Source organism: Miniopterus natalensis, chromosome 5, assembly GCF_054644295.1.
Source record: "Miniopterus natalensis isolate mMinNat1 chromosome 5, mMinNat1.hap1, whole genome shotgun sequence".
NCBI classification, from domain to species: Eukaryota; Metazoa; Chordata; class Mammalia; order Chiroptera; family Miniopteridae; genus Miniopterus; species Miniopterus natalensis.
The window spans coordinates 32,746,553-32,774,514 of NC_142085.1; the positions used below are offsets into that span (position 1 = coordinate 32,746,553).

The 27,962-nt window shown below is 41.0% G+C and overlaps 1 protein-coding gene across 1 annotated transcript in view; it reads right to left on the reverse strand.

Moving 5' to 3' along the window:
* The window catches only part of B3GAT2 (beta-1,3-glucuronyltransferase 2), a 58,641-nt gene that overhangs the window by 15,384 nt on the left and 15,295 nt on the right, over nt 1-27,962 (reverse strand). The window contains exon 2 of the mRNA XM_087817471.1: nt 9,004-9,148. Coding sequence (XP_087673597.1) covers nt 9,004-9,148 — 145 coding nt within the window. The remainder of the gene's footprint in view (nt 1-9,003; nt 9,149-27,962) is intronic.

Genomic DNA, 27,962 nt, shown 5'->3' on the forward strand with positions numbered 1-27,962 from the left:
GTTAATATCCAAAATTTGTAAAGAACTCATACAACTTAACAGCAAAAAACCCCCCAAACAATTGGACTTAAAAATGGGCAGAGGACCTAAATACACATTTCTCTGAAGAGGACATACAGATGGCCAATATTCATATGAAAAGATGCTCAACATTACTAATCATGAGAGAAATCCAAGTTAAAGCCACAATGTGATATCACTTCACACCTGTCAGAATGGCCACCGTCAATAAATCAACAAACAACAAGTGTTGACGAGGGGGGGTGTGTGCACTGTTGGTGGGATTGTAAATTGATTCGGTCATTACGGAAAATAGTATGGAGGTTCCTCAAAAAATTAAAAATAGAACTACCAAATGACCCAGCAATTGCCTCTTTTGGATATTTATCCAAAGAAAATGAAACCACTAAATCAAAAAGATATATAGAGGCTCATGTTCACTGCAGTGTTATTTACAACAGCCAACATAGGGAAACCACCTAAGTGCCCACTGACGGATGAATGGGTAAAGGAAATGTGATACACACATACCCACGATGTTATAATATTCAGCCATAAAAATAAGGAAATACTACCTTTTGCAAAAATATGGATGGACCTAGTGAGTGTTATGCTAAGTAAAATAAGTCAGAGAAAAACAAATATCATATGATCTCACTTGTATGTGGAATTAAAAAAAATAACCCAGAGACCAGTGGGTGTCAGAAGCAGGGTAGAGGGTGGGCAAAAAGGGTAAAGATAGTTAGAAGGTACAAACTTTCATTTACAAAACCAGCCCTAGGGATATAATGTACAGCACGGTGACTATAGTTAATAATACTATCATGTATTGTTGAAAGTTTCTAAGAGCAGATCTTAAAAGTTCTCATCACAAGAAAAAAAAATCTTAACTGTGTGATAATGGTTGTTACCTAGACTTATTGTGGTGATCATTTTGCAATTTATATACATATCGAATCATTACTCTGTACACCTGAAACTAAAATAGTTATATATCAATTATATCTCAACAAAAAATGGAAAACTTTTACTTAAGTGCTTTTTTTTTCTTTCTCATAATCTTGTACCTTCCAGCCTTGGCATCCATGAACTACTGTCCAACTGAAAAACAAACCTGTGACTAACAGTGTTTGGGGACTCACTCTCACTAGATTTAAATCAGATCTAGAAAGCACAAGGAAGGGCTGTATTAAAGGGATTTATTCCCCCTCATCTCTAAACTGCCACTGTTTCAAGCAAGTATTTATACAGATTTTCATGGTTCTACGACTGAATGTGCTTTTTAACAGCCAGGATAGAGTCCTTCCTAATCTATTGCTTCCTAAGTGCAGACTGAACTATAGCTTTTCACATTTACTTCCAATTATAATTTAGAATGATTTTCTCCTAGTGCAGAAAGGAATGAAAAGCACGGCCTGGCTGTGGAACAGGCCGTTCATCTTCCCCAGGATGCTGACGGAAACTCTGTGATTGCTTCGGGGTAAACCACTCTAAAAAAATGATTGTCTAGTTTGTAAAGCTCCTCAAAAGCTATTTAGCAGCCACTGTCCTTTGTGGAAAGAATAAAACTCTCTTCATTTCCAAGCAGTATTCTTTATTTAATCTATGAACGGTTCATTTAAATCTCGGCTCTGAAAACAATACACCATCTTAGGAAACCAAACCTCCTAAGGAAACAATGGGGAGGCTGGACAAAGGTGAAAACTTGATCCTAAGAATAAAAGAGGCTTAATTAACCGAACGCTAAAAATACCCAGAACGACCTTCTAGGGAGTGGGTGGCCGGGCGCCGAGGCCGGCGAGGGTCTGCCGAAGGGGCCCTGGCGAGAGAGGGGCACATGCCGAGAAGGGCAGGGTCCACAGGGCGGTCACGGCCGCGCTTTATGTCACCTTTGAGGTTCTCTACTTTCCATTCTCCACGAGTACTTCTGCATGTCACTAAGCCACTTGATACCAACCCAGAAAACACAGAAGAGGTGGAGAAGATGTCTGTGTTCCTCTTCTTCAAACCCCAGTGTGTAAAAACAATTTTAAATAACAAGAGTTGGCGAGGGTATGGAGAAACTAGAACTCCTGTGCGTTGCTGATGGGAGTGTAAAATGATGCTGTCACTGTGTAAAAAACTACGGCGGTTCCTAAAAAAAAAATTAAACATACAATCCCCATATGATCCAGCAATTCTACTTCTAGGTACATGCCCTAAATAATAGCAAGCAGTGGCCTAAACAGTGACTGTGCACCCCGGCTCACAGCGGTACCCAGAATAGCTGCAAGGTGGAAACAACCGAGCGCGTACCAATGGATGAATGAACAAACAAAAGCTGGTCTACATATACAAGGAAAAATTACTCGGCTTTAAAAAGGAGTGAATTCGGACACGGGCTACAACATGCCTGAACCTTGGAGACATTATACTAAGTAAAATAAGCCAGACACAAAGGACGAATGTTGTATAATTCCACTTATGTGAAACACCTAGAACAGTCCAATTCATAGAGAAAAAGTAGAAGGGTGGTTACCAGGGAAGGAGGTGGGGTGGGGAGTTATTGTTTAATGGGTACAATGTTTCAGTTTGTAATGATGAGAAATTTCTGGAGATGGATGTCGGTGGTGGTTGCACAATAAGAATGTTCTTAATGCAACGCTGTACACTTAAAAATGGTTAAATATTGTTATGTGTATTTTACCACAATAAAAAATATATTTGCATTCCCAGTGCACAGTCTTTCCTTATATTGTTAGTGGTGCTTTTCAGTTGTTATGACTTAAACCCTTTTCCTGTGCTCAAATTCTCTTCTTGCTTGACCAGTGGAAGTGCTTTCCATGGAAATGATTTTACTGAGCCTTCTCCAGAATGACCCAGTGGGTGGTGTTGGGAGGGGGTCATATCTACTAATGGACTATAATGAACCACAGGGAGGAACATGAGAGCAGCCTGTGGCCACCTACACTAGCTGTTCCTAACTCCGGCTGTATTTTACAATCACCTCAAAAATCTACAATATATACACACATATCCCAACACCAGGCCCCACACCAAGAGATTATGGGTTAATTGATCAGCGATGGAGCCCAGGTCTGGGTATTTTTTCAAAGCTCCCTAGGTAATTCCGATGTGTAGTCAGGTTGAGGCCTACTGAATTAGGTCTTCCTTAGAGAAGTCTCTGGAGTACAGCTCAATATTCCTCCTTTTCCAAAATCCCACATTAAGAAATAATGTCAATGTGCTCTCAGAAGGAATAAGAGGCTGTATCTTTTAATTTTGACAATGAAAATTAAACTAGAAAAGGAAGACAAAATTCATGAATTCAGCAAAAAATGTATTCAAGCTCCTACTGCCAGAGGCTGTGCGAGACCTGGGGGTGCAGCGGGAAGTCACTGAGCCCTCTCCCCCCAGGGCAGGGCGCGGCTGGCAGAGGGAGGGGAAGGCAGGACGGCGGGCCTGAGCGCCACCTAGGGGACAAGTGAGAAAGCGCAGGACTCTCGGGACCGTGGGAGCAGCATCTCTGCGGGATGGAACATCGGGCAAAACCTCCCGGAGAAAGCGGTTCCTGCACCGCTAATGAGCCTTGGGAGGTGCCTAGAAACCCCCAGGCAAACATGGGAAGACAAAGTGACGCTCCCTGTTCCGGGCTGCGGGCGGTGCGCGCCTCCCCTCATACTGGAGGCCCATCGGCTTGGGGCCGCGCGGGGCGGACCTGGTGCGGGGCTGGATTTGACAGGAGGCGGGAGGAAGGGCGCAGTGTTTTGGGGTTGGGGTGATACGGCGGCTCGGGGGACACAGCAAGAACCCGGCTAACTTAAACTTCTGAAGCCAGTGCAGAGAGAGGAGTGGCAGTCACAGCAACCAACCTGTGTGCCAAGGAAAACTGGCAGGTGTGCCAGCCCCCAGGTCAGGGGTGCAGAGCAGTAAGCCTTAATTCTTATTATCTGCACTAATAAACTGTCTATAATAGATTCCAAATGAGAATTATATCTACCAATGCTCTCTTAAGGGCTTTAGGAAAGTCGTCGTGTCCCGTCCCCCCCCCCCCCCCCCCCCCCCCGCCTTGTGACCTAATTGGAAAATGTGCGACTCATTCTTTCAGTCCTTTCCACCTGCCATCGGTACGGAGAATGCTCCCTTCTCAGCAGCAGGGACAAGCTGACACGCACGCTGCACCTTGCAAATCTCAATGTTATAAATGGCATTTTCTTTTGAAAGCTCAAATGCTTTTTGTTTGTCTAGTGTTTCAGCTGGGAAATTAAGAAAACGAGCACGTAACTGCTTCTCAACAACTTTTTAATAATCTTTTTGTCTTCTTTTTCTCTTGGTGACTTTTTTTTTAACGATATTTTATCTAAAGCAGGAGCCGGCATTTATCTCCACATGCCGTCGGGCCCGCTGAGCTAATTCACTGAATGAGAATGAGCAGAGGTCCATCAGCCAGGAAAGAAACAAAGTTCATCACAAAGCAGAGTTTGCATGCTCTAAAGAACGGCCGCCCAGGATGAAACGGCGAACGCAGCGAGGATTCGAACATTCACAGACACCAGGGGCTTTTGCACATGATCTATTTTCCCTTCAACCTCACCAAAAGGTAGGTGGTCTGATCCCTAATCTACAGGTGGGAAACCCAGAAATAGACTGCCTGTGCTGGAGTGGGGCCTGGGGGCCTACCCCCAGCCGCCTGCACCGGCCTGGATGTGACCACCATGACGACCAGTCACACCCGGCACTGAGCCAATTCCCCTGGACAAATATCTGAGCCATTTGAGCCCAGAGACACAGCTGATCTTGCTTCTTGGGTAAGAGACATAATAGTCACTGAGTGTCTACAGCGTTGGACCAGGTACCTCGGTGAAGATTTCCATCTCCTCTGCTCTGCAGAGGAAGGAAACAGAGGCGCAGAGATCAAGAACTGGGTCACCCGGCTGTAGGTGGGTGAGAAGGGTTCCGAGCCCACTGGCAGGGCCATCCCTAGGGACACACTGACCTGAGTTGGAATCCCAGCTCTGCTGCTTAATCACTGTGCACCCTTGGACAAGTAACTTAGCAGGTCTAGGCCTCCGTTTCCTTATGGTTGAAGATGATGATGATATCAGCACATCCCTCTCAGCCTTGAGTGAGGAATAAGAAAGCGCACAGAATGCCCAAGAATGCCTGCTGCGTGGTAAGTGCTCGGTAAACAATAATGATGAAGTCTGCTGGAGTTTTCTGATGTAAGAGAAAACTTTTGGTTTTCAAAATTCTTAGTCGTGAAGGATAGTTTTATTCCACTGAAATTTGGAGGAAATTATACTATGTAAATGCAGAGCTGCTATAGTGGAGGTAGGATGGGGCCCTGGAGCACAGTCTCCCCACTTCCCCTGCAGCCCTTACAGGGCTCAGTGGATCCCTCCACCTCTGCCAAGCCCAGGTGAACATGGCTGCCCCATCGCCAGCTACCCCAGAGAAAGTACCATAATTATAGGCACACTGTGCACTGGTGCTCCTGACCCCAAACACCCACCTCCACCCAACACAGACAGGTACATGTGGACAGGGCTGAACACGAAGCAGCCATCAAGTGCCTGCAAGTCTCTGGAATGCATGTCATTCTGGAAATGAATGAGAAATGGGCAGCAGGCTTCCTAGTGCCCTAACACCCCACTGCCACCCCTATGGTTCTGTAAGCTGTCAGGTTTGCAGCTGCAGTCTTCTCCCAGAGACCCCACACACCACTCCAGGGACAATCACACCACACCGGCCTAAAGCCAAGGTCCCAGGTCAGTCCCCAGGTCCTGTATTAAAGCTACCATATGACACACCAAGTCACTCTACTGAGAACATTTGACAAGTTTCTCTTTCTCATACAAAACATTCATGCACTGAAAACAGCACATGTAAATTACAAGTGGCTCCCAAGTAGCAAGAAGGCTATTCCCTCCATTTTCTTGCAGTGTTTATATTCATAAAACAAGGTCCAACATCAATTCTGGCTGTGCTCATTTGGCCTTGATTGGCATCTGAGTGGGTTGAGCTGAAGTCCATTTCTGCATTGTCTACCAAGAAAGGGCTTGCCAACTGAATTAACCCAGGCACAATCCGTCAACAAGTATCAGAAGAAAGAAGGCCCTGTACAACCGTGATTTCCAGAGAGCTCAGGGAAGGAGAGCTTTAGTCATCTGCCTAGTGTGAGTGACCCCTTCACCATCTTCAATTTAAGAGTTATCATTTATATTATATATAGTTAATCCTTGCCTGAGAATATTTTTTCCATTTCCAATGATTTTTAGAGAAATTGGAAGGGAGGGAAGAGAGTGAGAGTGAGAGAGTGAGACAGGAACATCGATATGAGAGAGACACTTTGATTGGTTGCCTCCTGCATGAGCCTTGACCAGGGTGGGGATCGAACCTGCAACTCAAGTACATGCCCTTGACTAGGAATCAACTGGAAAATCAACCTGAGACCCTTCAGTGTGCAGGCCGATGCTCTAACCACTGAGCAAGCAACCCCAGCCAGGGCTATATATTTTTAAAAGGTTTGCCTGGTAAGCCTGCAGTGGGGACAGGAACTCTGGTATAGAGCAATTCCTCAGCCCACTTTAGGGCTGGGGCATGGGTACACAAGGGACTAGGACTGGGATGGAGTGGAGGGCAGGACAGTTGTGGCTGCATTCTGTCTGAGGTGGGGGTGGGAGCTTCAACAATGACAGTTAAAGATGTCACACCACTGTGGTAAGGGCTGTGGTGTCGAAGTACAGGGGCTTATAACCACGGAGGTAATAATGAGGTCAGGGGGCCTATCAATCTGGGATGTCAGCAAAGACTTCCCTGAGAAAGTGAGTTTTACGCTGAGAACTAAAGGATGTGTAGGGCTGAACTATGGAAAGAACATTCCAGGCATGGGCATGTGTGCAGGTCCCAAGGTGAAGGTTAGGATGTGCAGGAGGAACTATGGGAGCAGGTGTACCCAAAGATGAGTGGCAGGGGACGAGGTGTATGGGGGCGAGGTGGGATGGGGGATATGCAGGACTTTGGGGCAATGCAGAGGAGGAGCCCTTTACCCTAAGGGCACAGGAGCAGGGCACTGCCAAAACCTGGTTTCCACTCCTGAGTGACTCCTCCTACTTCTCAGGAGATGGGACTGGGGAGGGCAGTGGCAGGCACAGGAAATCCAGGCAGATGCTATGCTTGTCTTCCCCCTCATCTCAAGTCCTTCCAACTCCATAACCCTCCAAACGGATGGCATACCCACAATGGATGTGGAGTCTGGAGACTTCAGCCAAGGAATGTGCTCTTTCTTCCTAACATGCAGATTCCTGTTTTTATACAGCTGGTATTCTGGTTAACAGAATGTTCTAATTTTCAAGATCACACCATATTTTCTGCACTTAGTTACAGCTCAGATAATACAACAAATTACACCAACTAAACTAAAACCAAAATTAAGTTCCATATATCTCTATCACCATACTGGACAACAGTGTTAAAAAGATCTTAATTTCTGCTGGTTTATGGGCAGATCTGAAATGGCTGACCTACCTCTCTGTCTGCCTTCAGGTAAATGCTTTGATTGAGATGCCAGCTCAGCTCTGGGGCTGCAAGAACTGAGGACCAAAGCATAGGCTAGGGTTAGAAGAAGGATGGAGAGGTCAGGAAGCAGAGAGGGGGGCCTGGGAGAGGGTAAAGGATCTAGTCTGCCCTTGGAGTTAGAGACAATAACACATAGTCCCCAAAACCTGGCACTCAGGAAGTGTTTGCTAAACACTGAGTAAAAATATCTTCTCCCGTGACGCAGTGCGACAGAGCCACTACGCTGCCATCCACAAGAGCATCCCCCACCAGCTCATGCGCCTGGTATTCTTCATAATCATGCTTCCTCCAATTTATAGTATTGTCAGAATAAAAGTGATGGATCCAGTTTAGAACACAGCCTTCATCCTGTCAGAATTCTGAGCACAGAGATTCTGACTGCAGCAGGGAAATATACACAAAAGATTGGCCAAGCACAGGCTGACAGACAGACAGAGCAATGTTTCAGAGCTGAAGATTGATGAGATCAATTTTGAAGCTTTTCTGCCGTTGTCTTCTGGGTTATAGATGTCCGTGATTTTTCTGCCTCTAAGCCTCATGTTTCAAACTGCATCTTTCCACAGTTATCACAGGCATCATTTTATACAACCCACAAAAAATGAGTCACTTCATGATAAAGTAACATTTTAGAATCTGTGGTCTGCTACAGGTCTTATTTAATTCAATTGTTTGGTTAGAGAATAAAAAACTTTAAAATACAGTTCTACTCAAAATTAATAAGTGCTTGAAAAACCAGTAATCCAATTTTATATTTTAGCTATTAAATGTACCAAGAAGCACTAAATTGATCAATAAGAATTAAATTGATTAGCTTGTCAATTTCATATCACTATAAAATTTATCAATAAGCATGTGACTTATTGTGAGAAATTGGACCTCTAGAGAGAATACCAAAAGGTAGGGGCCAGGTCCAGTTCTCATGACGGACTCGCCAGTGCCCAACCCAGCACCTGGCACATAAACATTTGTTGGATAAAAGGGCGGCCACAAGGACAGTGGCAAAATAGAAAAGGAATGAGCATTTTCTAATTGCCCCCAAAATAAATTTCCACTTGAATTAACCAAAAGCCTGTTCTGAAGGTTTAAATCGGGGTGGGGAACGTCTGGCCCATGGGCTATAAACAGCCTGCGAAATCAGTTGGTCTGGCCTTGCGAAGGCAACAGGCAGGACTCGAAATTCAATAAATCTAGGAGCTTTTTTCATAGCTCATTTTTAAATTGATAATTTTGTATTGCCCACAAATGGTGTTATAGTATCCAAGTGGCCCTTGGCAGAAAAAAGGTTCCCCACCCCTGGTTTAAATAGTTCATCTGCTGATTCTGATATGCTTCAGAGTTTTCGCTCAAGTGGTCTTTTAAAGCTTCCTTCATCTTGTGTCCTGTTACAATGGGAATAGCCATAAGAACAATCAGGCAGATGCAAATGTCACCATCCATACACCTCACCTGCCATGTCGATGGCAAAAGGCCTGTCTGCTCTCCAGCCGGTGTACCAACCAACGACTTTGCCATTTTCCACCAACGGACGTTCATAACGTCGCCCACCAACCAGGCCTACTGGCCAGACAGAGACCTTGCGTGTGGTTCGCATCTATAAAAAGGGGAAAGAGATTTGGTTTAAATTTCCTTAGGGAAAATAATTTGAAAGGAGGGAAAGAATGTGAGCCATGTAGAAAAAATGGGAAGGGGTGGGGGGGGGTGTGTCAATTTCCAAAAGTTGAACGTTTCCAAACAGAACCCTTCTGCTGATAGACTGTTAACCAATTACTGTCTGTCTGCTCAGCACCATCAGCTGTGTACTCCGTCATAAACTAAGCCTCCGGCTCAGGAAGGATTAGGAGAACTACAGTGGGTGCCATTATCTGAACTTCACTTATTGGAAGCTACGATGTGACTGTCAAATATTTCCTATTTGTCCCAAAGTTGAATCTTCTAAACAATTGTATCTTCAGAATTGAGAAGGCTTAGCTCCTCTTTAGGAAGCTTTATTACTCAGAAACAGCAAAATCTTACTCAGAGGAGCCATAGGAGTTGCCTTTCTCTGAATTTTTTATTGTTATAGACACACAGAAATCTTGGCTGGCGACATTAGTAATGGGATCCAGATACAGAAGAGACACCAGGCGTCCTCCTAGGTGACAAAAAGAAAAACATACCTTAAATTTGCTTGTCTTTCAATGGCAATTGGGCCAAATTACAAAAGACAACACCTTACCTAGGCAGCTAAAGCAGCTGCCAGCACATCCTGTTGTACCTGGCAGAGTTCTGGTTAAAGGCAACCCTCAACTGAAAGTTATCTGCTGGATCTCTTTGAGAGGAAAGACATGTTCACAAGAAAGCCCAACGATACTAGACAGCATTTTTAGAAAAACCACCACCTTCTTCCTGAACATGTGTTGAGCAGGGCTATAGGCAGCCCACATGGCAGCTTTGGCAAACTAGAAAAGGTGTCCCCTTTTCAGGCAGACACACTCCACACTAAGGCCCATGGCTGTGGGCCCAGCCATCAAAGTATCAGCTGCATTCCAGCTCCACGTACCCTCTTAGCTGGGTGAGGTTGTAGTGTTAAGATAATTATAATCTTAACACCAATGCCTTATCTTTCATCTGCTATAGAACTGGGTCATGATCAGTAACCAATGGTTAAAATAATGATTATCAATCAAGGATTTTTTTTTTTTTTTAAATGAAAAGGACAATTATATATTTGGGAATGGTTTTTCAAGTGTAATTAAAATGAAAAGTCAAATTATTAAATATTAAAAATAATTAGATGCTCCCATTTGCCAAGCATGTCAATTTTACTTATTTATTAATATCCCACTGCATTCCAACAAAAGGACATAAGGGCATGAAGCTCTCCAAGTAATGAAGATCTATGTTGGTTTTCCCCAAATCTGAAATTACTATTTTTCAAGTCTATTCCTTTTTAATAACTTAATCACTGTTGCCTTGTGCTAGCTCATACTGACATATATGATGATCTTTTAAAAAATTATACTGAGGTATAATAATGGAAACACTAACTGAAATGAAAAATAAACTGCAGGGAGTTAACAGTAGAGTAGATGAAGCCAAGAATCAAATCAGTGATTTGGAATATAATGCAGCAAAAACACCTAATCAAACAGCAAAAAGAAAAAAGAATCCCCCAAAATGAAGATATGTAAGGAGCCTCTAGGACAACTTCAAGTGTACCAACATTCACTTCATGGAGGTACCAGAAGGAAAAGAGAGGGAACAAGAAATTAAAATCCTATTTGAAAAAGTGACAGAAAACTTCCCTAACCTGGTGAAGGAAATAGACCCACAAGTCCAGGAAGCACAGAGAGTCCCAAACAAGATGAACCCAAAGAGGCCCACACCAAGATACATCATAATTAAAATGCAAAATGTTAAAGACAAAGATAGAATCTTAAAAGCAGCAAAAGAAAAGCAGTTGGTTACCTACAAGGGAACTCCCATAAGACTGTCAGCTGATTTCTCAACAGAAACTGTGCAGGCCAGAAGGGAGTGGCAAGACATATTCAAAGTGATGAAAAGCAAGGATCTACAACCAAGATTACTTTGTCCAGCAAAACTATCATTTAGAATCAAAGATCAGATAAAGAGCTTCCCAGACAAAAAAAACTAAGAGTTCATCACCACCAAAGCAGTATAACATAGAATATTAAAGGGTCTTAAGAAGAAAAAAAGAGGATAAAAAATATGAATAAAATGTCAATAAATACATCTCTCTCAACAATTAAATCTAAAAAAAAAAAAAAACCCCAAAAACCAAAATAAGCAAACAAGCAGAACAGAAACAGACTCACAGCTACAGAGAACATTCTGGTGGTTGCCAGAGGGGAGGGCGGTTGGGGGATGGGTGAAAAAGGTGAAGAGTTTAAGAAGTACAAATTGGTTGTTACAGAATTGTCACGGGGATGCAAATTACAGCATAGGGAATACAGTCAATAATATTCTATTAACTATATATGATGTCAGATGGGTGCGAGACTTATTGGGATGATCACTTAGTAAATTATCTAATCTCTAATCACTGGAGTATACACCTGAAACTGATGTAATGTTGTATATCAACTATAACTGAAAAGTAAAAAATTATTTAAATAAAGAAAAACAAAAAAATTAAAATTTCTACTGAGGTATAATTGACTGCAGAAAAGAATGGATAGTTCTGACACTGTCATCTTTAGAAGGGCCTGCATGCAAGGCTGACCGTTGGCTGGCATCTGAAAACCTGGCTGTTGAAGTAATCCATACACTGATGAGGTTTTTTTGCCTGCCTGGGGTACTAAACTCCTGCTTTCCTTCAGGAATGCAAAATATTGGTGACCAGACTGCAATAAAAACCTTGACCCTTAAATGGGCTTCTCTGAACATAAACGCTGTACACCCAAGGTTCCATCTTTGCTGGAGGGAAGGCGTGCTCCCTGCGAGCCTTGAGAGGGAGAGAACACCGGAAGCCTGCAAGTGGAGTCCTCCCGACCCTTCCTGATGTCTTTTTCCCTCACAGAGCCAGCTCTGTATCCTTACTGTGTCACTGTAATAAATCTTAACCACAAGTCCTCAACATAATTTTGCTCAATTTGAGTTGGTTATAACTTTGATGAGGTTCTGTGGGAACTTAACTCTTGTTTATATCAACTAGCCTATAGTAAAAGTGTTCTTTTTATACATCATTTTGCTTAGTCACAGAACCTATTAACAATGTTAAATGAGGACTTACTGTACAACTAACTATATGCTGAGTGGCATGAGTCCTAGTGAACCATTTAATGTGGGTGGTCTTGGGGAACTCCTGAAAGAATAAAATGCACTTTTTAAAGTGTAAAATTTGATACACTGGGACATATGTATATAGCCATGAAATCATCATCACGAGGAAGACAATAAACATCTCCATCACCTCCCAGTTTGTTTGTGCTCTTTTTTAAATCCATCCCTCCCAAACCCCTCTACATCCCCTATCCCTAGGCAACCACTGAACTCCTTCCTATCATTATACATTAGTTTGCATTTCATAGAATTTTATATGAATGGAATCATAGAGTGTATACTCTTTTTTTATTTTTTAAGATTTGGCTTCTTTCACTCAACATAACTATATGGTTATTCACCCATGCTGTAATTCATTCCTTTATATTGCAGAACAGTATTCTATTGTATAGATATGCCCCAGTTTTTGTTTGTTTTTGATTTTTTAAAATCCATTCGCCTGTGGATGGATGCTTCAGTTGTTTCAGATTTTTGACTATTACAGGTAAAGCTGCTATAGTATTGTGTACAAGCCTATGTGGACTTTTTTTCTTCTGATAAATACCTAGGAGTTGAATGGCTGGGTCATATGGTAGGTATACATTTAACTTTTTAAGAAACTGCCAACTTATTTTCCAAAGTGGTTGTGCCATTTTACATTCCCACCGGCACTATATGAGAGTTCCAGTTACTCCACATCCTCATCAACACTTGTTATAGTCAGCATTTAATTTTAGTCATTCTAATAGGTATTAGCAGTATCTCACGGTGGTTTTAATTTGCATTTTTCTAATGACTAATGATGTTGAGTATCTTTTCATATACTTATGTATCTGCCACCTGTATCACTTCTTTAATAAAATATTTGTTCAAATCGTTCACCTATTTTAAAAATATTTCCTTTCTATTGAGTTTTGAGAGTTTTTAAAATATATTCTGCATACCTGCATAAAAATTCTCTCTCAGATATAAGTATTTTCTCCCAATGTGTGGCTCATCTTTTCATTCTCATAACAGTGTCTTTTGAAGATCAGAACTTTAAAGGTTGATGAAGTCCAGTTCATCAACTTGTTCTTTCATGGATCATACTTTTGGTGTGATAGCTAAGATACCTTTGCCTAACTCAAGTCACAGGGGTTTTCTACTCCTTTCTAGAAGTATTATAGTCTTAGTTTTACATTTAGATTATGATCTATTTTTGAGCTAATCTGTATATATGGTATGAGGGAACGACTGAAGTTCTTTTTGCATATAGAGATCCAATTGTCCCAACTTTATCTGCCTCTGAATAAATAAGCTCCCTCTGCCTCTTTGTCAAAAACTAGTTGTTATATGTGTGAGTTTATTTCTGGAATTCTCCTCTGATTCACTGGTCTATTTGGTAATTTTGATGCTAATATCACACTATCTTGATTACTATGGCTTTATAATAACTCTTGAAATCAGGTAGTGTTAGTCTTCCAACTCTGTTCTTTATCAAAGTTGTTTTGACAGTTCTAACCCCTTTTCATTTCCAGATGAGTTTCATAGTATGTCCACTTCAGCACATCATTTTGGTGAGAACTGACATCTTAGCAAATACCGAGTCTTTTAATCCATGGACATGATATATCTCTCCATTTATTGAGATCTTTAATTTTTCTCAGCAATATTTTAGTGATTTAATTCTGAATCAATAACAACACCCACTGCTTTTGTGTCCTAGCTTTTCTCCATAGGTGGGGAAAAAATCTAGAAAATTTACTAAAATTTTCATAAAAATACAGCTCTCCCCTAACTCATTCCACCTTCAGACTCCTATTTGCTCCCACACTGCAGAATATAAAATGATTTCAATTTTTCTGTCTTATATGTCAAACAGGCCAAAGATACTAAGAAATGAAGTAAATCTAATATATATGTTTTTCCTTAAATTAACAGAATGGCCTTCTGGCACTAAAAAGAGCACTGTGGGGTTTTTTTTATATGTTCTTAAAATGCCTATGATTTTTCAGTTCTCTAACTGCTTTTGTCCAGTTGCACTAAATTTTCAAATCTGTGAAAAACAGGTAAGCAGACGCCACCTCAGACTTGTGTGTCCTCTTGAGAATGCATGGGTTGTGCCCTGCATACAGCAGGTGCCAAAAAGTATTGGTAAGTGTGAAAGCACCAGGTAGTAACTGAAACATGGGCCACACGTAACAAGCAGTCAGTACGTGCCTGCGCTGTGCAAGGGACAGGCTCACAATCAAAGAGGAGAGCAGATAATAAAACAACAGAAGGCAAAAATATTTTTTAAATAGGAAAAGAGAAATTAGCATTAAAGAGAATATAATAAGCCATAACTGTGGGACCACAGGGAAAGAAACAAATATGGCCAGGCATGTTTTGTGGCAAGCTTTTTCATTTAAGTTAGGTCACGAAAGACACATGGAATTTTGTCCACAGAGTACAGAATGGCCTAGGGTTCTAGGTAATGAGATGAATCAAGGAAGGAAAACTTTTTATTTCTGTGTCAGTTTTGTGCTAGAAAAGATAGGTTTTGCTTAGCACACTCCAAATTTCTGAGAGGATCTCAGAACTAACATTTGTTTAAACTTTACTTTTTTCCAGAGTGGTGTTAAAGGCGAAGTGATGAAGCAGGAGTCTGTTTACAAGGATGCTAAATAAAAAAGTTTGTCATTTAAAGAGTTTAAAACTTCAGAAAGAGCCAGCTGCCCTTGCCATGTGGGCACTGCTCTGAGATTTGGTGTGGATGCTTCTTCACAGACTCAGACACGCAGCCCCTCAGACACGGCCACAGTACTATATAGAGAGTGCCAGACACGCCACGGGAAAATAGCACAGCTATTTACAGAATGCCTTCACGTCACCCCTGGATCTATCCTTTGTTGGTGTCCTTTCCTCTGAATCTGTGCTCTTTAAGGATCCTTGGCAGCCAAGTTCTTTTCTGAGAGGGGTGCAAATGTAACTGACTGTTCCTATTATATATAAAACCCTTTCATATAGCTAAAATATTCTCAGTACTTAAAAAGTGTTGTTACTTTCTTAACAAGAAATAGCAGTTACATAACAGGCACAATTTCAGGTGCCTGGTGTGAGTTCTGATCTAAAGTCAAGTAATAAAGCCCTGGATATTAAAATAGAGAGGAAGCAGTTCACATATTTTTAAGTTACAATATTACGAACAGGTGGGACCCCAAAGGCATTCTCTCCCTATTGATTCAATGCCACCCTCTGTCATTTATTCCTCCCTCCTGGACTTGCCATGGCAAGATTACCAAGTCAAAACCACTTCTGGCAGGGTCATTTCCATACACCCAACCGCTAAAAGGATACAAAGGTGCATTCGGTACACCCCTACACGCCTCCAGGCAAACTGCCATTTCAACCATCCCAGGGCAGGTGGTGCTTGTTTATCTTCATGTCCAGAAAAGGAGGCAGCAGGTAACCGGGGCGCCCGTGTCTGGAAACCCTTACCAACAACCAGCTCCTGTTTTTTAGCTAACTTTCCCCCAGCAGCTTTAAGCTGCATGCTTTTGGTCCCTCCTCGAGAGATGGCCAACAGCCAGCTCCAGGGACGGCCACGCTTCAGAAGAGCACACATGTGTGATCATATTGCCCTCAGAGTAAGACAAAAAGTTAAAGAAATGCCTTTAGTGTCCTTCAAGACATACCACTAGGTGAAATCTTGTTTTATTTTTTCCGAACGGAAATGAATAAAGTCCTTGATCTTCTGAAATTTAAAATGCTATAGTCAGGGATTAGAATTACATAAAGGATGTTACACTTGGTATCCTGCCTTTTAAACTAATAACTTCAGAGGGAAAATGAAAACCCACCCCGAATCCAACAGGATCCAATGAATTAAAGAGAAGAGCAGTGCAAATATGATGTAGGAATACAGGAGCGATGACCTAGAGACAAGGGTCCTTCCCAGTTTCACTGCCTATACACATCTGATATTTTCCAACACAGAAACTGCATTTATATGGTCCAACATACCATAACTTTTCTTTGGAACAAGTCTGAAAGTTAACGTCATATCTGCTCTTTCTCTTTCTTGCATTGGTCCCCTAATGGCTTCACCATCTATTTCCTTCAACTAATTGTCACTTGGCTCAATGCTCTTTGTTCCACAGTGTCCTTCACATAACTTTATTGTTGCCCAGGACATTTTTGGTTTTTGCCTATTTTGATTTCCACCTACCACCATCCATAGCATGAACCTTTGAGGTATGTAAGCTAATTACTTTAAAGGAATTGAGAGCTCTAGAAAGAAGAAATGTTCCTGATGTTATATTCTCAACCCTTCTCCTATGTCACTGGACAGAAGGTGGAGTATAACATTCCTTCCATTCCCTCTGTATTTTTTCACTAAATATCTATCATGTACATAATGTGTGTCCAGTGCTGTGCTAGCCCGTGAGCAAGCCAACATTCTGGGAAAGAAAAGGCAATGACACAAATACCCGTGAAATTAGTTCCTTAAGTTCTATGCTGACGAGGGCTGTGAGGGAAGCAGATGCTACGAGAACACGCTGCAGAGAATCTGACCTGCCCTGGGCCCTGCCGAGACTTCCTTGAGAACATCAGCATGAGCTAAGCATAAAGCGTGAGTAGCATTAACCAATGTAGACAGAAGACCAAAAACCTTCCAGGAAGAAAGGAACTCAAGTGCTACCGGCCCTTGACAGGAGCATTCCACTGCACTCCTTAATTTTTTTTTAAAAAAGATCCATTTCAGATGGTGGATATTGTGAGCCAGGTTCCTCACTGCTGGAGTGAGAACTTACAGATAAGCAGAGAGAAAGCTAGAATGACCATGTGGTTATGGGGTAGAGTTGAAGACATCAGCATGAACTATGTATAGCTTAACATAGAGACGGTTCTAGATATGTTTATAGCCATGTATATACACGTCTAAACATGGCTTAGTACACTCACATATATTTTCTTGTTCTGTCAGCTGAGAAACCTAGAAGCAATGACATTTCAGTAGCAATGAGCCCACCTAGCACCCAGATCTTGGTTTCTAATATCATGTTCTTAAAAAAAGGATCAGAACTACTTGAAGTAGCTGATTTAGGGCAGGGCAGAAAACATACAAGATGGCCCTGGGGTATCTTTGGAGCTAGAAAGTGAGGAAGTGCACCAAAACCCTAAAACAAACAAAACCCCACATATTGATGGGGGTATGGAAAAGACCCACAGGAGTCGACTGAAAGGGCCCCAAATGGCCAAAGCTGCAACAATCTGAGCAACAAAATAAAGGGGTAAAGTATAAAATAAGTGCTGGATACTAATACAACCTAAAGTATATAATTAAATGATTGAATACATAAGCAAATAAGGAAACAGACAAATCTTCCAAGCAGAACAATTCCAAACAGTTTACATTGACAACCCTCACCCACCCAAGAAGGTGGAGCGTAACTCCTTAGGGGTGGCTGCACACAGTAATTTCCTTCCAAAGAAAACAGTATGGGGTGGGGATAACTGCAGCGTAAAGAAACCTGGTAAGCAGCACCTCAGCTAGATGATCAAGGTTAAGAGGACAAGTCATGTTGATAGTATGTACCCCTGACACGATGTGCTGAGCATGGCACTTTACCTCCGTGGTCTTTACTAACACATTCTCTAATAGAAGGAACCAGGGCCTCTTGCAGAAATGGCTGCTTCTAGGACTGGGGTGGGAAATATACAAGGTAAGCCTAAAGCACCTTGTAGTGCCAGAAAGTACGGTGTTTAAAAAGCAACAAACAAAACCCCCAAACTCACACTGAGGAGGAGGTGCCAAGAGAAGTGAGCTGAAAGAGCCCCCAACAACCAGAGCCAGAATAATCCCAGCTGCAGAATCATGCTGATAGTACGTACCCTTGACATGAGGTTACAAAAATGGGACTTGACACCTGTGATCCTTTTCCCCAAAACCCATAACCACATTCTAATCATGAGAAAAACCTCAGAAAAACTCCACTAGAGAGGCATGCTGCAATGTACCTGACCTCGAGGCCATCAACAACGAGAAAAATCGGAGAAACTGACACAGCCAAGAGGAACCCATGGACATGACAGTTAGCACAGTATCCAGAATAGGATCCTGAAACAGAGAAAGGACACTAGGTAAAAACTAAGGACATGTGGATAAAGAACCGACTTTAGTTAACATTGGTCCATGAATTATAACACACGTACCACACTAACGTAAAATGTTAACAACAGGGACACTGGGTATGGGGTATACAGGAACTTTCTAGTATCTTCTCAGATTTTCTATAAATCTAAAACTGTTCTAAAAATAAAGTCTATTTAAAAACCGAAATCCCTTTCACGTGTACCTAAGGCAATCATTCCTTCTCTACCCACCTACGTCGGGTATGACACAGACTTAACCTGAGGTGTATTGTTCACTCATTTCTATGCTCTTACTTATTGTGAAGACCAGAGGTCATGAACTGCAGCATCTGGCCATATGTGGCCCTATAGGAAAGTTTGGCTTGGTCTGCACAGTTTCTGTGTTTTTAAATTGAGACATGTTAAAATCCAATGATTTCAGGTCTTTCTGAAAATTTGGCAAACTAGGCTAGCATTCCATTATGGCAACAGTGGCACTGAGAGGCTCTGTGCCTTCCAGCTGCAGCTGCACCTGCCCTGCCCTGGTTGCCACAGTCCCCACCATTCCCCATCGCAGCCCCAAAGCTGAATCCACATGCCAATCACCCTTCATTACTAGTTTGTGCTGTCATGGGAGATACTCCTCTCACCAGGGGGAAGTGAAAAGCAGACCAGATAGGCCGCATTTCAAGAAACCAGGGAGGCAACACTGTTGTAGGTACAGAAATGAGGAACGTTCCTGTATATTTAATATGCAAAGTATGTATATAAATGACACCACTACAAATAAGAAAAAACATGAGAAATATAGGGGAAAGGGACATAAATGAAATTAAGTCAGGTTGAAGTTTTAGTCCCTTAAGTTTTAATACAAATAAGGTAATACTGCTTGCACGTGGCCAGCTTAGCATATGAATTTGTGAATCCTGGTATGAACTCTCTGGGAGGAGCTAGCTTGGGCTCTGCTTCTTATAAAACTGCAGCAATCAAGACAATGTGGTATTAGTGTAAAAACAGACATATAGATAAACGGAAGAGATTAGAGAGTTCAGAAATGCTTCTTCCCACAGATGGCTGGTTGATTTTTTTTTTTGTGGCTAAGGTGCCAAGACAATTCAATGGGGGAAAGGTTAGTCTTTTTAATGCATAGTGCTAGAACAAATGGACACCTATGTTTAAAAAAAGAGAAAGAAAAAAAAAAAAGAACTCTGAGCCCTACATCTCACAATATTCATAAAAATTAACTTATAATGGAATCATAGACCTAAACACAGAAACTAGTTATAAAACTTGTAGAAGAAAATATAGGAGAAACTCTTTTCCTTAGATAGGACCAAAAAAAAAAATCCACAGCCCAGCCAGTGTGGCTCAGCAGTTGAGCATCAACTGATGATCCAGGAGATCAAAGTTTAGTTCCTGGTAGGGGCACACGCCGGGGTTTCGGGCTCGATCCCCAGCAGGGGGCGTGCAGGAGGCAGCTGATCGATGACTCATTGATGTTTCTATCACTCCCTCTCCTTTCCTCTCTCTGAAATCTATAAAAAAATACTTTAAAACAATCCATAAATTGGACTTAATCAAAATTAAATTTCCTACTGTCCTAAAGATAATTTTTTTAAAAGTCACAGACTGAGAGAAAATATCCTACTATATATATATATATATGAGTGAAGACTTGCACTCAGGATACACAGAAAATTCTTACAGCTCAACAAAAAACCTAAAGCATGGGTAGCATTACCCACTGCGGACAATTAAAAATGGACCAAAGATCTGAATGAACATTTCGTCGAAGAAAAAAATAACCCATCAGTTCCTGAAAAGATATTCTATATCATTAGTCATAATGGAAATTAAAACCACAATAAAATTCCATCACATACCCACTAGAATGGCCAAAATTAAAAGACTGAGAGTACCAAGTGTTGATGAAGATGTGGAGTAACTGGGTCTCGTTGGTGGGAGTATAAAATGGTGCAACCACTTTGGAAAATTATTTAGCAATTTCTTACAAAGTTAAAAACATGCTTATCATATAATGCAGCAGTTCCATTTCTAAGTATTTACCCAAGAGAAATGAAAACATACGTCCACACAAAAACTTGTTCCTAAATGTTCACAGTTTTATTCATAATAGCCATAAGCTGGAAACAGCCCAAATGTATATCAACTTGTAAATAGATAAACAAGTTGTGATATATCCATTCAGCAGATTACTACTCTGCAATAAAAAGTAATGAGCCACTGATATTCATTACAATGAGTCTTAAAAACATAATGCTGAATGAGAAAGAAACCAGACAAAAGGCTACATATTGTATTACTTCACTTATATGAAATTCTAGAATAGGCAAATTTATCTACAGTGATAGAGAGCAGATTAGAGGCTGTAAGTGGTGAAAACTGGCATAAGGTGATCGTTACAAGGGCGTATGTGTTTGCTAAAATTCAGGAAACTCTACACTTAAAATGAGCACATTTTATAATAGGTACACTGTACCTCAATAAACTGATTTAAAATAAAAAACAAAATAATGAGGAGGGTTCAATATGAACTCATGATTAAAGAGCCTAGAAATATTAACACCCAGGAGCCATAAATACACTTAACAGCCAGATCTTGGCTTGTAAATACCATTCTCCACTAAACGGCATCAGCAGTGACTGATCCCAGGTCTGGCGCAGGTAAATGATGAGTCTAGAATGTTTTGTTCCCCAAAAAGCAGATAAGTGCTCAAAGATAAACAAGGACATGTGCAATAAAGACAGAAGCTGGTCTGAAGGGTTGCTGGCCAATCTGGGAACCATTTGAGCATCATTAAGAATGACATTGCTAGATTAAAACACATTGGCGGGGGGAGAAAGGGAGCCCCAGTCCATGGCTATAGGTTGGGGAAGGTGAGAGAAACTGTTCTTTAGGAAGCATGCCAGCTGACAAGTGTAGAAGGAATGATACAATAAGAAAATCACCATTTGATACTCCCAATGTAACCACTAATTCAAGCAAGAAGCATCGTTCGATGCCAGGACGCCTAGGTAAAAGGGGCTGGGAAACAAGATACTCACACTGTCTCGGGTATGCATCTATGGGCTACTTACTAATTACAAAAGAAAAATGGGTTTTTACAGCAGAGATTTGGCGGTCACTACCTTAACCAAGTAGCCAAGCTTGGCATCGCCAGCCACAAGGTGACCTAACAATAAATGTGCCACCTCTCTAGATGCAGGAGGAGGAAGACATCATCTGTGTGGTGTCCTTGCTAAAGACCTTTGGCCTGGATATATTTATGAGGCAACTGGGCTGTTGATAAGACTAAGCAGCTAAATGCAATTTCTGTGTAGGTGGACTCATCACAGTCAACTCTAGGAACTATTTAAGTTTCTATTTCCCTCAAGATTTCTAGAAAAGTAGGCACTGTTACAGAAAAGAATTCCACCCTAAGAGCACGATGCTATTGTGACACTATTGGAAAGGACAAGAGAAAGGGGTTACTACCTTGGAGGTCCCCCACCCCACACGAGCCCATCCTCTTTCCCGCCATCAATGTTAAAATACGTTCCTTCTAAAAATTCAAATAACCTTCATCTATTGTCCTATCCCTTTTGTAGGTATATTTACTGTAGTAAAATTTGATGTGTATTGAAAATATGACCTTAACGAATCCCAACTACCATGTTAGTATAGTTAGGTTTGCATAAAACATTTGCAAACTAGCATGCTAACAAAATGTGTTCCTTTTACTAACATTCCCCCCAAACGTTTCAAGAGGCCTGAGTTCTTTAATGGCACAGAGCGTGTTACTCATCTGTGTGGCAGTGTATCCAGCACATAAAAGGAGGCGTCTGTCCAACCGTGCAGTCCGCTCAGTATGGGTTTATGGTGCCCTCATTGGTCCACTAGCCTTTTCATTTAATAGACAAACTCAGATACAAAGAAGCTAATCCACACTTCAAAAAAAGTTATAAATTAATACCACTGACTTGAACGATTAAAAAAAATATATATATATATGGCCTCAGAATATGTCTTCTGGTGCAGTGTGTGTGCACGTGTGAGTAGAGGGGGGGTACAGGGGCATAAATTAGCTTGTTCAACCCTTTCTGTCACTACGTAAGAGGTGGCAGAGTTCACTACAGGAATGGTGACCTTGGCTATGTTCAACCTGTTTTCCTGAATGAGTTCTGACCCCAGAGACCTCTGATCCAATTTGCTCAGTGCTATGAGTATGTGAGGAAATTCAAATTCCTTCATTTCTGTTTCTTAATTTCCCCCTATGAAAACCAATTACAACAGTTCCCCCTTATCCATGGCTTCATTTTCCATGGCTTCAATTACCCGTAGTCAACCACCATCTGAAAATATTAAATGTGACCAAGTCTCACGCAGTTGCCCTGGGCCCTGCCTGGGCTGTGAGTCATCCCCTTGCCCAGCGTGTCCACTTTGCACATGCCCCCACCTGTTAGGCTCTTAGTAGCTGTCTCGGTTATCAGATTGATTGTCTGGGTATCACAAGTAAACTTAGTTTACTTTAGTGATGGCCCCAGAGCACACAAGTAGCAATGCTGGCAATTCGGATACGCCAAAGAGAAGTCGTAAAGTGCTTCCTTTGGTGAAAAGGTGAAAGTTTGCTGCTATCTGTGGTTTCAGGCATCCACTGGGGGTCTTGGGACATATCCCTCTGGGGGAAGGGGGGCCACCCTACCCATCTCCCACTCTTCTCAGAAAGAACAGTGGGGGAAAGCGGTCTTTAAAACGCTCAAATATTCTTAAAAGATGTTTAATAATCCAGTTTCAGCATTAGGTATAAGATTCGGGGACAGTGAAGAGATCACACCCACCCCCTCTCACTGCAAACACACAGCATTCTCTTAAAACACGTTTTGAGAAAGATACACAATCCCACTTCTTCCCCAGGCAATGAGATGCAACCTCTCTTTTCACAGAAATGTAACGTAATAAAATATTCTTTACTTTCTTACTCTTCAACCCTGTCACTGTCCCATTTAAGATCCTTATACCTCTGGGTTTCTTTCCCTGTATTTAATTCACATATATTACTCCAAAAAGGATTTAAGGCATTTACCGAGACACATAGATAAAAGAAAATTGAACAGAGGTGACTGATAATTAATAGCTTTCCAATATACCAGCAAATGTCATGGAAAATAGCATCATCAAAGCAAGAACAAACAATGCAGTACCAGGCATAAACTTACTGAGCACAGTGCAGGAGCCATGGGAAGAAAATCGCACACTTTGCTAAGGACTGGAAATGATGTGAATGAGACTGACTTTGGCAAACATTGCTGGTTGCCTACACACCACCTACGCTCTCCTCTCCCATACCGACTGAGCCTCAGTTTGGGTCAGATGGTGACCAGCCCTCCCCATCCCACCCCTCAACATGACTGAGGAGAGGGTGACCCTCTTCTCACACTAGGGCTAAATCCTGACTTGTCAGTGATTAGCTTCAATGTTGGCCGTTCTGGTCATCAGAGGAAGCGTGCTGGGCTGCTTCTAGGAAAGGTTCCCTCACTCAGGAACCCCTGAAGTCCCTTTCCACCTTAGCATATAGCCATGTCTGGATGTGACGGCTGAAACTGCAGCAGCCATTTCGTAACCAGGAGAACAGCGGAAGACAAAGCTGACACTCGGAAGATGACAGCCTGGAAAGAGAGAGAAAGATTCCGGGCCCCTGATGACACTATTGAGATGCTCAGTCAGCCACCCCTGAGACCTATTCTACGTCTAGACTCCCTGGGGCGAGAATGCGGCTCCTTGATGACCATACTCTTTCCTTTTCCTAGGCCCACAGGAAGACTCCATGTCTCAGCATCCCCTGCAGCTAGGACGGGGTCATCTGACTGATGTGGGCTGTGGCACACAGGCAGAAAGCATGTCAGTTCCAAGTCTTGTCCTTAAAATCCACCTGTGAAATCCACCAGCCCTCCTCCCTTACCAGAATGACCTTACAAGCCACGGATTACAGTGTAGTGACGAGATGAAGCACTGTGATGTCTGAGTCACCAGCTCCACACAGGACAGTCACCAAACCCCAGTGAAATCTGCAGGACCAATCAACAAGCTTTTACTGTATCAAGCTTCTCAGATGCCTGCGCTTGTCTGCTACAGTGTGCCAATATTAATCATTCTGCTAATAACATGAGATAATTATCTATCAGCTATCTGTCTGCCTGTCTATCTATCTGGCTTAAAAAATAAATCTATATATAATTTAACTTGGGGTTTTGTAACATGTAGCCAAAAGCTTCCTGTTTGTTACAGCTGCCATTTTCCTGAACCAGAAGTCTCAAAAATATATAGGATTCTTCACATTTGTGCCCAAAGTGAAGCTCCCCGACAATAGCTCCCGGGGACACAGTTTTTCCGGGCTATTAGTTTGGTTCAGTGCTATAAAAGCCTTAACTGCTGATCCAGGGGAAAGTGTAGTATGATTTTATGAAGATAATCCTAAGCATCTAACAAAGATGTGAGACTGAATAGAGAAGGGTCAGGCGTGTCAGAGACATCGTCCCAGGGTGTGCGTCCTGGGAGCTGGAGGTACTGGTCATCTCTGGGCAAGATCCACATTTACTTGGACAGAGTTCATGAGAAAGTGAAAACTTTCCATTGTGGTGGAGTCCTTGACTAAATAGTTTTTTTGAGCAGCAGGACTGGAATTTTAATTTTTTTTCACCAATTAATAAAGCACTAGAATGCTATGGTGATCAATACAGCAAAGTATCTCACAGCAAATTATAATTTCCCAAATAAACAGAAGATTTGTGAGCATCCCAATTTGAAGGAAAACATTTCAAGGTTACAGGCAGTGGATTAAAGATGCACACAGCAATAAAAATGCCTCTTTATAACACAGTACAGCATGAAAAAAGAAATAAATCTATTCCATAATGCCATTTATACACATTTAAAATTCCGCACACAAAACAGTAAGTACTTCATAAGGACATATACAAATGCAATAATACACAGCATGTATGTTTGAATAGATGAAGATAAAAATAAAAGGAAATAGAAGAAGGAAATTTGCATAGGATGATGTCGCTGGCAGGTTAGAACTGGGAATGTAATCAGCTCTACCTCTGTACCTGAAATCTGACAGAAAGAAAAACATTTTCAGGTTCTACTGGTGGAAAATACACTCTGAATGTGTAACAAATGAATAAAAGAGGAACAGTGAGGGAACTCTCTAAAATTATAAAAATAATTAATACATTTCCCGAAAATATTAAAATGGAAAATTTGACAGAACTTTTCCTAGCATAGTAAGTAGACTCTCTATAGCTTCAGTAAAAGGTTACTTTACACAGTTATCATGACCGACCTTTACTTTGGATCTTGAAAGAAAGCCTAATTCTCAACAAAATGCAGAGGCTGTTTATTCAGTACAAGGTTCACGGCAGGGTTTATTTAAGTTAGGCTTAAAAATTTTCTTCTTATAGATTATTAAGTCCTTAATTTGGGAGGAGAGTATCAGAAAAGCAAAAGAGATAAAGAGACATGAACCAGCTATCCGCTCTTTACAACAGACACACTTTAAATATAAGGACAGGGTTGGGATAAAGGTAAAAAGTGGGAAAATATACACCGTGTGAACATTAAGTATATGGAAGCTGTTGTGGCTATGTTAATATTAGACAAAGTAGCTTTCAAAACAAGGAGATTACAGGAGATAATGAAGGACATTTCATAAGGATAAAAGGGTCAATTCATCAAGAAAAATAACAAATTTAAAGGTGGACACACCAAATAACAGTTTCGAAATGCGTGAAGTGAAAAAATTGATAAATCTAAAAGCAGAAAGAACTGTCACAGTAAAAAATTTTAACACAATTCTCCTTGTATTTTATAGAGCATGCATACTAAATATCAGTAAGAATATAGAGAATTTAAGCGGCACTCAACTAATTGAAATGTATAGAACTGTGTGCCCAACAACTTCAGAATAAACATTATTTTTAGGTACATCTGGAACATTCACCAAAAACAACCATATGCTGGAATATAAAGCAAATCTCAATAAGTTTCAATTGAGTGAAATTAGATTATATTTTCAGACCACAAAGAATTAAACTAGAAATCAGAACCAATGATAATTTTTCAAAATCCCTAAGTATTCATAAATTAAGCAACATACATAGAATTATTTAATCAAATTAAATGAAAAGATACGCAAAAGTAAATCAATAAAAATTAGGAAATATTTTGAAGTGAACAATATGAAAAACCAGCATCAAAAATTGTGGGATGCAGCTGAAACCGTGTGTAGAGTGAAGAGTATAACAATATATTAGAAAAGAAGAAAGGCGGAACAAGGAAAGGTCTAAGTTTTCATTTCAGTAAACCAAAGAGAGAGAAAATGAAATGAAAAACAAAGAAGGAAGGAAAAAAAGTGCAAAACAAAACTTAAATGAATTTGAGACAGGCAACAGAGAAAAGCAAAGGGAAAAGTTGGCTCTGTAAACTTAACTGCCAGCATTCAGACCTCAAATTCACCATTAATTAGCTCTATGGTCTCAGGCCAAGTTAGTAAGGCACTCCATGCCTCTCCTCACATACGTAAATGGATATAATAATATTACAGTACCACCTCATAGGGTGATTTTCAAGATTAAATGAGTTAAAAACGTGTAAAGGACTATGGATTCTGGCACATAAATAAGAGCTGCATGTGTCTGCTGTTGTCACTGTGACCAGCATCACCATCATCACCAGCTGCTCAAGGGCAGAGATTCTCCAACTTTGGCTCAGACATTGGGACCTGTCATCAGGAAAAACCTTTTCTTCGATATTTAAGAAACAAAGGACACCAATTTTTCTAGGAAAAACTGCACCAAGTAAATTCTACAAATCCTGGCCTGGAATAAGGGGTGCCCTTCCTACTGTGTTTCAGGATTTAGGAGCTCAATCTCCGATGCATCTTGAGGTCTGTCCTGAATATGAACATGGGCAAGAATCAAGTGCTTTAACACCATGCCTTGAAATGTCTCACTAGACACCAGTTATGGAACACAACTCAGAAAACCCTGCATTATTTTGTGTGTGTCCTTGTAAAATGCATAATACTTTGCACACAGTATTTTAAATGTACATAAATGGCCTTGTGGAATAGATTTTCTCCCATTTTCTATGCAGGACCATATTTTTAAGATCTATTTATGTTGCTCTGTGTATCTCAAGTTTCCCTCAGTCCTGGATTTTTTAGTTCTGTTAGGAGCATATAAACATATTTTTCAAATATGGGACAGCTATCAAAACTAGCTTATTAAAACCTAACAAGTAGCATCAAAAAAGAATAAAATAATTACAAATAAATTTAACAAAGGAAACAAAGTATTTGTACACTGAAAACTATAAAACATTGCTGAAACAAATTAAAGACGACATAAACAAATGGAATGACATCCCACGTTCATGGGTTAAAAGATTTAATACTGTCAAGATGCCAATACTCCCCAAAGCAATCTGCAAGTTTAATGCAATCCCTATAAAAATCCCAATGATATTTTTTGCAGAAATAGAAAAA